At 36.6% G+C, this 15,169-nt stretch overlaps 1 protein-coding gene across 1 annotated transcript; it reads left to right on the plus strand.

Annotated features, from left to right (window-relative positions):
• Positions 1,146–14,104, plus strand: LOC109828841 (calcium-binding mitochondrial carrier protein SCaMC-1-like). The gene is made up of 5 exons (XM_020395807.1): positions 1,146–1,851; positions 3,807–4,577; positions 4,694–4,784; positions 4,887–5,314; positions 13,954–14,104. The coding sequence occupies exons 1-4, from the start codon at positions 1,455–1,457 to the stop codon at positions 5,077–5,079; spliced, it is 1,452 nt and encodes a 483-aa protein (XP_020251396.1). The 5' UTR covers positions 1,146–1,454; the 3' UTR covers positions 5,080–5,314; positions 13,954–14,104.

The following is a 15,169-nucleotide window of genomic DNA, read 5'->3' on the forward strand; positions in this document are numbered from 1 at the left end:
ATAACCTTAATGCCCTCTTAATAGAAATATTAGTTGCTTGTTTGAAAGGAAATATAATTGCAAAAGTAAAATATTTGCCACGTTTAGAAGGTAGACAATAGATTCTTATTTGAAGAATAAACAACAAAAAAATCGCAATCAATTAGAAAGAGCAAATATTGCATCTTCTAAATAAATCACCTTCAACAATTAGGGGTGGTGGTGGTGATGGTAAGATACTAGTACCTTAAAAACCATATGTATCATGTATTAGTCCCTCAAATCCTTTTATTTTAATATTAGCCCCTGAATTATCTCAATATGCTGATATTAGTCTCTCTAATTAGTTATGGTTAAAATAGATGAGAAATGTTCCCTTTTTCCATAAAAAAAAAATCTATTTTGTTTAACTTTTCTTGAATTAACATTTATACCCTCATCTCTTTGAATGATGGGGGTGACGTTACCGGTGGAGATGATGATGGTAGCGGTGATGATGGTGGAGGATGTGAGAGTACCGGCAGAGGAGGTGATGGTGGCGAAGAAGATGGACGTGAATACGATAACATCGCGACGGCGGTCATGTCGGATATGGAAGATGTGGGATGGAGGAGACGATGAGTTACATGCGGAGGCGGAGATGGTGACGGCGTGATGAAGGAGATGAGAATACCAACGAAGGGATGATGGTGGTGGAAGAGATTGAGGTGGTGGAGGAGGCGGCGAGAGGGAAAGAGAGGGTGATGGATAACAAAGGTAATTACATATCCATGATTAGCTTAAACTCAACCTTTGTTTAGCATTTTTAATAGCTAACGCAGAGGGGAGGACCAATATAAGGTCATCTGGGGAACTAATATAAAAATATGAAGATATGAGGGACTAAAATCAAATTACCTAGAGGTGTAAGACATAATATCTAAAAAACCTTATAAAAAAGTAAATTTTGCAAAAAAAAAAAAAAAAAAAAAAAAAATTGAAAAATTCTTGTAACATCTAATGCTTTAATATTTGCTAAAATTTACTTTCGCTTGATTAATCTCAAAACCACGTTTATCATTAAAAAAGAGATCAAATAATCAAAATTAACGCTCGATTCTTTTAGACGTAAAATACCACCTTTAATTTAGTCCAAGAACCACATGAACTTTCTCTCTCAAACGAATATTCCATCCCCTCATTCCACAAATAAAAATCATAAAGTGGGGAAAAACTCTACTTTTCTCTAAAAATTACACCCCCCACCCCCGCCCTCAACATCGTCTCCAATCTTCTCATCTCCGATGCAGAAAAGTCCCAAAATTATCTGAAAAAATGCAGTTCCTGTTCTTCTCATAATGACCTAATCCCGGCATTCCCCCCAAAAAAAAAAACGAACCAAAGCCCTAGAAAACATCCAATCTTTGCAAATCTCAATGTTCTGAGCTCCATCACCCCCAAATTCGACCTCGGATCCGGATCCGGATCCGACAGCGATGGCGGCGGAGCAGGAGGCGGAATGCAACCCCGTGAAGAAACCGGGGCCCGTTTCCATGGATCACGTGCTTCTAGCCCTAAGAGAAACGAAGGAAGAGCGCGAGGTTCGAATCAGGAGTTTGTTCAGCTTCTTCGATTCCGAAGGGAAAGGGTCCCTCGATTACGCGCAGATCGAGGCGGGGCTCTCGGCGCTGAGGATTCCGGCGGAATATAAGTATGCAAGGGATTTGCTGAAGGTTTGTGATTCAAATAGGGATGGGAGGGTGGAATATCACGAGTTTAGGAGGTACATGGATGATAAGGAGCTGGAATTGTACCGGATTTTTCAGGCAATTGATGTGGAGCATAATGGGTGTATCTTGCCAGAGGAGCTTTGGGATGCGCTCGTCAGGGCCGGTAAAATTATTCAGGTTTTTGAATGGTTTTTTGAAATGCAATGCTAGCCCCTCCTTAGAAATTTGTAGAATTGGATAGCTATAATGTGTTTTCACCATGTCATAGGTGTAAAGGTATCATATTTGTTTTTGCCAAGGAGACTGGAATGCACCATAGTTTAGTTGCGCTAACTGTCTTGAATTTCTTAAATTCCTATTTTACCTTGTACCATATTGTGCAGATCCTTGTACAGTACACCATAGTTTAGCTGCATTAACCATCTTGAACTTGGCTTAGCAGTGGTAAATTTATTAATTTCTTCCGTACCTTGTTGGAGAACCATTTTGGAGTTGTGAAAATCCTGTTAGAATACATCATAGTTTATTGCACTTGATGAATTTTTTAAACTTCTACTGTACCTTGTTGATAACCATTTTAGGGTTGTGAAATTCCTGCTAGCAGCCTTGTTTGCCTAGGGGTGGCCACATGCCACTGCAGATATGCCCTGGACAAGCCCTTTGACCGTTAAGTGAAGGTTGTAAAGGGGATTATTTGAGGGGATTAAAAAGCCACCTTGGAGGCATAGTCAGCAATAGGGGATATTACTGAAGGAAAATACTCATGGTTGGTAAGGAATCTTGGAAAAGAAAGAAAAGAAACATTTAAAAAGACTGCAAGAAACATGTAAAAAAATTTAGTTCAAAAGATGGATATAGGTTTGTGTGGATACCCCAAAAATACAGTGATATCTTCCTTTTTAATCCCCAACCAAACACAGTAAAGTGAGTTAAACCAATGTTTGTATGCATTCTAGTTCTAGCCCCATTTTTGAAAGGCTTCCAGCAAAATGCCTTGGTTAGAAGAAATTAGTTGCCAAACTAAGCCTGGAAAACTAACTAGCTTAGGAAATTTAAGTACGTTGGAAGCTTGAGAAACTTAAATCGTGAGCTCCTGACAAGTACTTGTCTTGGATAAACGTAGGGATAGAAGTTTAAAACGAAAAAAGGGGAAAAATAAACTCAAACCTGTAAGCCACAGGTAACCTTGAAAATTTTAAACTTTTACTAAAACCCCAAGATTTCAAATTGTCCTGATTGCCATTTGGCAGATAATAATCTCTTGGTTTCTTGTTGGGTCAATGAAACAGAAGCTCAGCAAGTTTCAAGATTTCAGAGCATAAGTACAACAAGTCCAAGGCTTCTTTTTTAAGTGGTAGAACTTTCACAGAGAATGCCACAAGACTAATGATAAGCATCATGGACCTTTACAACATGTGTCTTTCATGCTAGCACCTTTTTGTTTTATTTGTGGATTTTTCATCTTAAAAGTCAAGCTGGTTTTCCTTTTCCTGGAATTGAAATTGATGATTAGGAACTCGCTCGCTTTGTAGGTCATGTAGATAGGGATAGCATAATAAAGCAAACAAAACCAATTTTTATATGTATTCAAACCCCATTTTTGAAAGGCTTCAAGCAGAATACCTTGATTAGATGAATTGGGTTGCCAAACTACACCTAGAAACTAACCTAGGAAATATAGGTATTTTAAAAACTTGGTAAACCAAAATCTTGTGTGTCTGACAAGTACTTGTCTTGGATAATTTTAGAGTGCAAACTAGGATTTTCAACCGAACAAGGAAAAATAGACTTAACGGATGACGGTCTTTTTAAGTCATTGTGCACTGTGAACTTTTTTGTTTTCTTTTTAAAAACTTGAGATTGATTGCCATTTGGGATATATCAGTCTCTAGGCTTCTAGCTAAGTCAGTGAAACACAACTGCAGGGTGCAAGTTTCAATATTTCAGAGCAAACCAGTACAAATCCATGTTTTTTTAGTGGTAGAGCTTTCATAGCGAATGACTAGACTCATGACAAGCATCATTGCCCTTTACAACAAGTCTCTTTTAAATTAACAATTTTTTGTTTAATTTGTGGATTTTTCATCTCATTAAGTGAAGCCAGTTTGCCTTTTTCAGGAATTGAAATCGATGATGAGGAACTCGCTCGCTTTGTAGAGCATGTAGATAAGGATAACAATGGAATTATAACTTTCGAGGAATGGAGGGATTTTCTACTGTTATGTCCTCATGAGGCAACAATCGAGAACATATATCCGTACTGGGAAAGAGTGTGCCTTGTGGATATTGGTGAACAGGCTGTTATACCGCATTCAAATGCAAGCAAATACTTGATTGCAGGTGGTGTAGCTGGAGCAACCTCTCGAACAGCTACAGCTCCTCTTGATCGTCTTAAAGTGGTGATGCAAGTGCAGACAAAAAAAACAAAAATTATACCAGCAATAAAGGACATATGGAAAGATGGTCGGTTTTTGGGATTTTTCAGAGGGAATGGGTTAAATGTGATGAAGGTTGCCCCTGAAAGTGCAATAAGATTTTACATGTATGAAATGCTAAAAACTGCCATCGTAAATGCCAGAGGTGAAGAGAAGAATGACATTGGTGCTTCTGGGCGCCTTATTGCTGGTGGATTCGCAGGTGCCATTGCACAAACTGCTATTTATCCTATGGATCTTGTTAAAACTCGGCTGCAGACATATAATTGTTTTAGTGGGAAAGTCCCTAGTCTTCCTAAACTCTCAAAAGATATATGGGTGCATGAAGGACCTCGAGCCTTTTATAGAGGCCTTGTCCCTTCTCTTCTTGGAATGATACCATATGCAGGCATAGATCTGGCAGCATATGAAACATTAAAAGATATGTCAAGAAAGTATATTCTTAAAGATAGCGGTAAGCACTACATTTTCATTTTGTTCTCATTTCAGTTTCCACTTCTCAATTTTCTTTATTGATTTTGCAAAATGATGTGTGTCCCATCACTCGCTAACTTTTTGCATATTATGCAGAACCTGGTCCTCTTATCCAACTAGGTTGTGGAACAATTTCGGGGGCTCTAGGGGCTACATGTGTTTATCCCTTGCAGGTTATCAGAACAAGGTAAATAATGATCAGTAATTCTTTCTTTCTTTTACGACATGGCTAATGCCCTTTCACAACTTCTAACCTTGCATAAATACAAATTTTATGGTTAACTTGTAGAATGCAAGCCCAGAACACCAATTCAGCCACTGCATATAAAGGAATGTCTGATGTTTTCTGGAGAACACTTCAGCATGAAGGTTTTATCGGATTTTATAAAGGGATATTCCCAAATCTTCTCAAAGTGGTGCCTTCTGCAAGTATTACGTATCTTATTTATGAAACAATGAAAAAAAGTCTTTCTCTTGATTAAAGGACATTATTTTTTTTCCTGATAGCCATCTTGATTGACATGGCTGACTATAGAGTTTATGATGACGATAAAGAGGATACTGATTCAGTAGGTGAAATGAATGTTTCAATTATAACAAAGTACTTCTTTGGGATAAAAGTATAGGTTTTGTTAGCGGCTTTTTTTGCGGTCCTCGATGGATGTAATAAGAACAAGACACCTGGGTTTCATGCTCAAGATCTGACATTGGTCCCAGGTAATAACTTTTTTCTTTTCTTTTAAGTATTATTATTGGTTCATGAATTTGCTTTCTTTTCAAACCTCTCTTTTTTTTCTGTAAGAATATGCCTCTGCTTTTGCCTTTGAGGCTTAGATCGGTGCGTTTGAGCTTTTACTTTATCAGTAATTTGCATTATTATGTAAATACTGCAGCGAAGGTGCTGATATATTATAAAAATGTCATCTATAGATTCAAATGTATGAAGAGTGTACTCTGATTTCCATTGTACTGGCATCAAAGTCAGTTCACAGTGTACACTCATGAGATCATTCTAATTTTCTTTGTTATTGATGACTTCAGTATTTAGATATATTGTGTGTGCAATGTGATGTTGTTTAATACATGATAGTTCAACTTTTAAAATCACAATCATGTAGTCCTCCACCCGAAAAAAAAAAAGTTCATGTATACTGGTATTGGAAATGTGTAGGTAATTTTTATTTTCAAAATTCATTCACCTTATTACTCTAGTGAAATTGCTTCACCATTGGTGTACTAATTTAAGATAGATCAATATTCTATTACTCCATATTGATTGTCGGTGTCTTTTCTGACGTTTCATTCTTGAGGGATCTTTACCTCCATTCAATCCTATAGGCTATAGCCCCATTGGTAGCATGCATAAGGAACAGTTGCATATAAAGCAGTGAACTTGTGCTCTTAAGGACATGGTTTCCATATAGATTGCTCAATGATAGGCTCAGTGATTAAAATAATCCTTAGACTATTTGACCTACAGTATGGATGTCTTGTGCAGTAACTTTTGGCTGTTACACGTGTTTGTTAGTTTGGACATTAGTGCAGGACAACATTTAAATGTTTTTGATATCTTAGGCCTCGTTTGGTAAGCGGGAATGGGTGAGAATGGAATGCTCATTCCCACTTGTCATTCATGCGTACCAAACGCGACACGATTTTGGAAGCTAGAATGCTCATTCCCACTTCTCCTTCACACTTTTTGTGGAAATGAGCATTCCCAATGTGTTGATAGGGAATGAGCATTCCCACTTAAGTGGAATGAAAAAATTAACTTAAATACCAAATACGTTACGATTTTTAATAATTACACGTACTAAAAATAAAAAGATTTTTCATTCCCATGTCATTCTCTAATTGTAGCCAAACATGAGAATGGAAATAAACATTCCATTTCCACACTCAATCCATTCCTTACATAATTCCATTCTCACTTGATCCAGTTCTCGCATAGTAAACGAGGCGTTAATGTCTATGATAATTGATAATTACGGTAAAACAACTAGATGATTACTTTTTTAATGTTCAGCTTTTGTTATGCATCAGATTTTATTGCAAATTTTTGTAACAGATCTTTGTCATCTTCTCTCTTTGTTTTGCTTGTTATACCTAGAAGAATATAGAGGATTGATCCTTAATTCATGAGCTTTAGTTGTGTGCTCAACTAGGTAATTTCACTCAAAATTGAACTCTGTGTGTAGATTGTGGAAGCAAACTTATAGATATTGGTTGTGGAAAACCTTATGAAAAGGATTAAAAATAGTCTACAACATTGATTACTTTTCAATTAAGTAGAGTTTCTAGTAAGGTAGGTATTATTGGGAAAATGAGGTTGGACCCTTAAAAGTTGTTTATTGTTTATTTAGCTGACCCCAAAAATTTAGGATGAAAGCTTGGTCGTTGTTGTTTAAGGTTGGGGATAAAAGTTTTGCATTTAGGGTGTATTTTTTTCTTTGATGAACTTTGTGGGAAGTTACATACTGCAACATGATGAACTTCTTGTTTTGGGGAAAAAATGAAAAGAAAAGAAATAAAAAGAAGTAAAAGGACATTAGATGTTCCAAGTCTGTGGTTGGTATCGAGAAACTCATGATTTATGTAGATTTTGGGTTGCCTAATCCCATATTTTATAGCACGTGAATATTAGATAATATTTTGCATTGAAGATGAAAGCTTACAAAGCAGAGAGAAGATGAATGATTATAACAAAGGAGAGATACACAAATAGAATATAGTATTATAAGTTCTTATGCCTTTGGGTAGAAAACACATTGCATATTTGTAGAAGAATGATTACGCTTATAATCTGATAAAATACCTTTTGGTAGCCTCAAACATCTTATTTGTGACACTTTAGATAAAGTCAATGTCACTTCGTTTCACCGTTGCCACTTCTTTGAAAAGTTATTATTTGCTTTCTATGTGGGGAGTAGTGAATCTTTAACAGTTAGACATCGTGTGCTAGATTAATTGCAGCATATCGTCTCCTTTCTGCATGTGCTAATCCACTGTGCACATGCTCCTTATATTTTGGAATATTGGAGAAGCAGATCATAAATTGGAGATTTTTAAAACTTAGGATTTTGGAACATGTCGCTAACCCAGGCTATGCATCGGTTCCACCCAAAAAGTACAACATGGGCATAGAAATAGGACAACTGATACGAAGCTTTAGTTAGCTAAAAGTTTCAAAATTGTACATGAGCATGTCTGATATTATAATGCAAAAAGAAAAAGACCAAGCAATGCCTGATGAAGATGTTCAAGCTCAAATCCTAAGGCAATGCCTAATACAATATGAAATAAAGGACATGATATTCGTTAAAACTGAAACCTTTGTAGCATTGGCTGGGTACTTTAGACTAGACACAAACAAGTTTCGTACATGTGTTTCTTTGAAACAATTTTTGAAGATTATCAAAGAAATTTATAGACAAGTCTACATTTATTAAAAATTTTAAAGACTTCGAAGGAGAGAATAATCTCATTATTCTCGACAATGGAGGTAATTTAATTCTCAATGATTAGAAATTTTTTTGTTTATTGCTGTTTCTCCAATATTCCACAATATAAGAAGCACATGTAGTAAGGGTTGGTGCATATAATAGTTCTTGATAAAATCAAAACAAAAGATATTGAATGTCTTTCCTCAAATTATTCAAAGGACATTGGCTAAAGAAAGGAGGTTCTAGAAAATCTAGAAGATCACAATATGGCCCATAGGAGAGGAACGATCTTATAGTGAAATATACGTATCTTCTCAATTATCGATTATGCCTCCTTTGTCCAGAATTTTGAGATAATACAAGACAACTTCTTGTAAAAGGATTTCTGACTTCCAATCATTAAAGATTTCTTACTCTGTTCTTAAAAAGAAGATAATAACTATTAAAAGAAGTGGTGAAAATGAGATAAAGTGACAACGACCTTATCCTAACGGAGTCCACAAGATAAGATGTTCATAGCCACCAAAAGTAATCTTATTAGATCGTAAGGGCAATCCTTCTTCTATAAATAGAAAGGTGTATCTAACCTATAGGCATAAAAACTTGTAGTACTATATTCTCTACATATATCACTCTTGTGTTGTAATCTACTACATTTTTCTAAACTTTTATCTTCTACACTAGATATTATTTTGTATGTATACTAAGGTGCTCGATCCTCATATTTGTGGGATTATTCATGAGAAAGGAAAATGTCTTTGATGATAAGAGAATGCAAGGATTTGGTACGCTAATCTCAGGCATTATTGTAGGTTAAGTAGCTTGATGAGTAAGGTTCATAGTGTCATCTCTGTAGAAGTATTGTATTTGTAGCTAGATGAAGATCCTGAGGAGTCGACACATTCACATCTTTCTTAGAGCTGGTAAAGAAGCTTCTGAGGTAATATTTGCCGTAAAGTTGGGCTTGATTCTTGAAGATGAAATTCAGTTTTAGATTGTTGACAGATGCAGCCTCCAAAAGATCTTTTGTCATAATTTAGAGGATAAACACTCGAAGGCGCTGTACAAAGAAAAAGCAATGAACCATAACCACTTTATTACTAGAGAAAGATCACAATATATTCTACAAAACGTTTCTAATATTTGTGCCTTTATGACTTCTCTGTTAAATTCACATGATGGTGACCAATATCTATCCGCAGGCTTATCTGTTGCCATTGGTTGAACGCTGGTTAGACTATATTTGGGTCCATGGGCAATTTAGACATCAAGAGAAGAAAAGTATCATCTCTAGATTTGTCCATTATTACTTTATTACCCATGTAGGCTTTTTTACTTTGTTTTTCTGATCTTACCTGTTACTATCAGATCGTGAAATAGTTCACCTTATTCTTCAAATCCTTCATCTTCAATGTTTACATGAAATAGTTCTATAATAAAAAGATGGGTTTGAGAAGCCAAAAAGTCATGGATTCAAATAGAATTTGTCTATAAAAAGCATTCTATGTAAGAAGTGTCCTGTGATCTATATCACTAATTTGATGTAATCAACTAGTATATTACTTCATGTAGTTTGTCTTAGAATTCATTGACTGTGTTCTGCTTGTCTTGAAGTTCTTAATGTCAAGATAGTTACTTCGACATTGCTGTCATATGGCCTTGGCGCATAGGGTTAGCTTGACAGAGTTGTGTCAGTTGAAATTCGGAGATCTTATGATGGAAAAGATGAAAGAGAAATATAGAATTCATTTAGGCCTTTGGCAGACAACCAGCTGGTGATCCTGAAAAAGCTTTTGTGAATCAATAATTGTGGTTGGCAAATGGCAGGTTTTATTGAAGATTTAAACCAGCTGGTGATGGATGATACATGGGAGAGTGGATGTTTCCTCTTAAAGGTCCAAGAGTGGATGCTTTAGTCTGTGCAAAACTCAAAAGGAAAGCTTTTATAATGTAGGTTGAGAATAGTATAAAGAAACAAGACTAGAAATAGAATGCCCTTGTGGATCTCTCAGTGAGTGGTATGACCCACAATTACCCACAGATCTTAAAGGTGAGAGTTGGATGTATAAGAAACTTTCTGGATTACTCCATATTTTTCAAAGATTTTTAAGGTACTCAGAGTTGGAGGTTTCAGAAATGGCTAGATTACTCCATATTTTTTGAATGTGGATTTATGCAATAATATGGAATGATGTACAAATGTTTGCATCTCTGATTTCAGATTGTTCAGAAGTGGCTTACTCATAGTACTGTGGGTGTGTTTGGATTCTAATGGGGCTAAGTGAAGTTAAGGGAAACTACGAGAGCGAAGAGAAAAAGGAAATGAAGTTCCTTTCTCCTTTGTTACACCCCAATTTGGGGGGTAACAAATTTTATGTTATTTGGTGGTGAACTAAGGGGAGCTAGGGTAAATAATTTCACCTCCTAAATGTTCGCGAACATGGTGAATGATTCCCCTAACTTCCCTTCTTCCCTATTCCTTTCGATCCAAACAAGCTCTATGTTTACTATCTTGGCCCTTTTGATTGATTATTAATTAGGGGGGGGTTGTTGGGTATTTGGTCTGCCCTTCTTGATAACCTTGAAGCTGAGACTTGGTACAGATAATACATAGTGAAGCTAACACCATTCTCAACCATCACAAACTGGTAAGTGGTAACCATGAGTGTTAGTTCATCATCTTGTGTTTGCTTATTAATTTCGTTTTATGCATTAGACATGCCTATTTAATGTATATAAAAGTTGTTTACTCTGAATTATCGATGCCATCCTAGACCAATGTATCATAATCTTCCAATCACCTAAAGGATGCATGCATAAATCATAACAAGTACACTTCATATTTGGTAATGTTTATCAGCTTATTACGTAGTTGGAACTGGGATTTGTTTTGACTCTTCAGATTGCTGATTGAATAGACACAAATGTAAATGATGTGAGAAACTCTTTTGCCTGGGGGCTATCTAATGCTCCTAGGAGTCCTAGTGGATGAGGCTTTTTTCCCCTGCTTCTCCGATATATGCATATTGAGGGGTTTTGTGAAGAGGTAGTAAGAGAAAAATACAGTCTGTTTACACGCCATCATTTCCTTTCCTCCCAAATTCATTGTTAGGAGTTAGTAACAGGATGATAAGCAGGGATCTCTTGCTGATCATCAGTGCGGTTATCTTTGGACCTCTGATTCCAATGTACTTGGCATCTAGGAGGAACATATAAATTGAGCATGCCCACGAAATAGAAAAACCATCCTAGCATGCTAACTGATAAACAATAAATAGGTTTGTAGTTTATAAGGATCGTTCCATGTGGATTTGTCACTACCGTCTTGCCCAACAGTCAGTATAGCCACACTAATTAATAGTTAGAGAATCCCTCTTTATCAACTTGCCACTAACCCATAACAGTGAATTTAGGAGGAAAGGAGATGACAGCTTATAGAGCGAATCTTTGAAATTTTCTGTCTACACTTCTTTGTGAAACCCTCTACATGTTTATACAAGGGAAGAGGAGGCAAAAACCCTAGTTCCACTAGGATTCCTAGTTCCCCTTCCCCTGGGGATTGGTTTGGATGGTGGACATGTGCTCTGATACAGAGAACGGTTGTGAAATTGTCCAACATCGTGAAGGATTATTAAATAGCCTGGCTTAACTGAGTTATTACACGATCCTTTGAACATGTACATGGAAATTGACTTTTCTACCTGTTACTGCTTGTTAAGTTCATCTCTACATCCGAACACAACCTACATGTCTACACCAACATTTTATGTTGTATGTGGTGATATGTTTTCTCCCTTTCTGAGGTATGTGTAACTGCTACTAATGCAAAATCAAGTAGATACATGAGAAGAAGGTTCATGTTGTGTATGCTTCCATGTGCACGTGTAGTGGAGAAAAAAAAAAATCAAATCTTAGACCTACTGGATAACTTCAATACGCTTCCAGCTACTGGGTTGCCATGGTAATCACTATGTAGATATGTATTGAATTGTTGGCATTATGACTGGTGTTCAAATTGACAATTTTATATGACCTGATTTTAAAGATAAAAATTCTTGTAAATTTTTATTGTTGATGGGTAAGGGTGTACCAAAGACATAACCTCAGAGATCCATGTCAGTATGGCTATATCCAATTGGCTGTTTTTTAATCTAAGGGGGTATATTAGAACATCTTGTTTCCACCATTTGCAGTACTTACTACTTACATATTCATCTTCAACTTGCCTCTGGTTTCTTTGCCCCATATGCTCCAATACATAGTTACATGGATCCTGGTTTGTTCCGATTCACGGAACGGGAACGAGACTGTGGTATGCCACTTACTGTGAATCGGGTACGAGGGGGTATGCTTATAGGATACCCTCGGGAACGTGATATGTTTTATGTTCAGTTTTTAAATGTAGGAATTTGAGTGCTTAATGTATAAATAATTTCTTCAAGAGTCAAATTCAAGGGTCAATAATGGTAAAAGAATTCTCAAATTGTAATTGAGGTACGTTTTTTGTTGTTTATTTTTCTGAAAATGGTTGTTTTTCCCCTTAAAAATATTAATTAATTTTAATTGTAAATCAGGTCGCTGAGTATGTGACCTAATTCGCTAGTGTACCATGTTCCGTGACAATTGAACCTGGGTCGTGGTTCGCTATAGTGTTCTACGCTATAGTGTTCTACGTTCCCAACATCTATGTTCCAATATAAATTAGGACTTGCTCTTTGGTGCCCTCTATGTACTATGTTAAGTACCTTCATGTTTGTGTTACAGATAGACCATCTCAGATAGTCTTGCTCACTCTATGTTTTTTGTTCCAACCTTGTCCTTAAACCTTGCTTTTTTTTGGGTTCTTTTACGGGGAACCTTCCCTAAATTAAACTGAATTGCATGTTGCCACCCTTAATTATCCGAGTTCCAAAATGCTACCCTTTCATATAGCTGTTTGTGCCCATTTCCATCCAATTTTCCATCAAATAAATGTTGTTTGACAGATTTACCAATGCACGTGTTATCTGGGAGTATGTAGAGCGAATGAGGCACATGTATAACACGTGTCTGGGTAAATATGTCAAACAACACTTTTTTGAATGGATAGTTGGATGAAAGTGGTCATAGGTGGTTATACATTGATGGGATGAGACATAACGGTGGTATTTCGATACTAACATCAAATGGGGCCTAATTTAGGGGTGGTTCCCTGTAAAAGAACTTTCTTTTTATTTTTGAGCTAATACTAACTTTTTCCTGCTTTCTTTCTTGCTATGCTTTGTGATTCCAAAAGTTGGATTTATATCTATCTGATGATTTCAATGAGCTATAGTGTCATCTAACTGATGTCATAAGTGATGAGCCTGCTGATTATCCACCCTATGTTCTCTCAGAAGATCTTATAGTTTTGAGATTTAATTACAATACAATACCTTCAAGATTCGAGTACGTTGCAGTTTGGTCACATTTGGTATTATCACTTGTCCGGACGGCATCGACCTACTTTACCAGGCCAATATGATGTCTATTGTTCCCCCTACTCTTTTGCATGTAACAACTCAAATAGTATCAGGCTACAATTAATAAGTTATATTGGCAGCAATTGAAACACTTTTGTTCATATGTGAAATAAGGTTGCTTCTTGAGTTGTAAGGTGTGAGGTCTGTCCTATCTGGTACTATTTGATAAATACAGTTAAAGTGTGTCACTAATTCTTTTTATAGTACGGTAACTGAATAGTATGATCTCAAAGTCAGGAGCTTGGATATTGCATTTCTCATTTTTGCAATGACTGCTGTGATCCTGAATAGCTATGACAGTAGTTAGTTTGGCTATCCAACCTTTGATGCTTGGAAATTATTTACTGAATCAAAGCTTTATGCTGCTGGTCTATTTCAGCTTATATCTTTCTGGTTCTTGTTCTTGAAACAGTTTGGCCTTTCAACAATCTGGAGTTTGTTCACTTTCTCGGGGCAAGCCATGTTGTCGGGGAATGAGTGTGTATTACTGCTAGTTCATTCTGGCACGTCTGCTGAAGATGTTCCTGGCTTACATTTAAAAATTTTGATATATTTTTCGGTTACTCTGATGAATCTGAGCAAGGCAGCTAGCCTGCCCAAATACATGATACCTCTATTGAGGGGCAATTGTGTGTTATTTATCTGTTTACTCTTAGGCATTGCATGATTATCTATAGCCCTGTGGTATTATATAATTGCCCTCTATATACAGAAAATTAGTCTTGCACAATACCTTGATATTTACTTATTCGTTGTGTAAATAGTTGAAGCTATGATATCGTGCCATATGAGGTCAATTGGCTGAACACCGTGTAGTGAGATTACAGGTCCTCCCTCCTCCTATGAAAGACACGTGTCTCAGTAGCTGCATAGATATTTGTATACTAATAAATGCAAGAACCTATGGAAGGGCAACAAACAAGCGTCGCACTTTCAAAACAATGATAAAAGGTTTTGGAATCTGATGTATTTGTATTCATCAGGCATCATCATCATCAATAAAAGGGCAAAAGCGCAAGAGCACAAAAGCACAGCATTCGCTGAGAAAGAGAGCGACCCTCTGATTCTAGGAGGGACGGAGTGAGAGTTTTATTTTCTTTTATTGTTAACTTTTTTTCTTACGGTAGTTTCCACATAATTAGTTGATGGTTTGTAGGCAGAGACCGTTGTAATTTATCCTATATGCTAGCAAGGTGTCAAACTCGGAGTTCCACTTATTCCAATGAACTCCAAGGATATATGATAAAATAAATGGGGTTTTATGATTAGTAAATTGTTCGAGGGGGCAATTCTCTCTTTGATTATTTGTTATCCAGTAGAGTAGACGTGGTCCATTGTGTATTGTTATTATTATTAGGGAAAATTGCTTGGGGGAACCAAATAAAATTCGGCTATGCATCCCCACCCCCAGCCCAAGAATCATTACTGGAAAACCCTTATACAGAAAAAAATGCAACAAAGCCCCCAAATAGTATACAGACCCATAACCCAAAAAAAAATCCCCAAATTACCCTTGGCAATTTAAAACTGAAAAAGTCACATCCCCACCGTCATTTTTTGAGCAGCGCTGTTACCGAAACCCCCAAACCTCCGTCAAAGAGTTTGAAACTCTCCCCCTTCCGGAACCC

This window comes from Asparagus officinalis, chromosome 1 (genome assembly GCF_001876935.1).
Source record: "Asparagus officinalis chromosome 1, Aspof.V1, whole genome shotgun sequence".
Lineage (NCBI taxonomy): Eukaryota > Viridiplantae > Streptophyta > Magnoliopsida > Asparagales > Asparagaceae > Asparagus > Asparagus officinalis.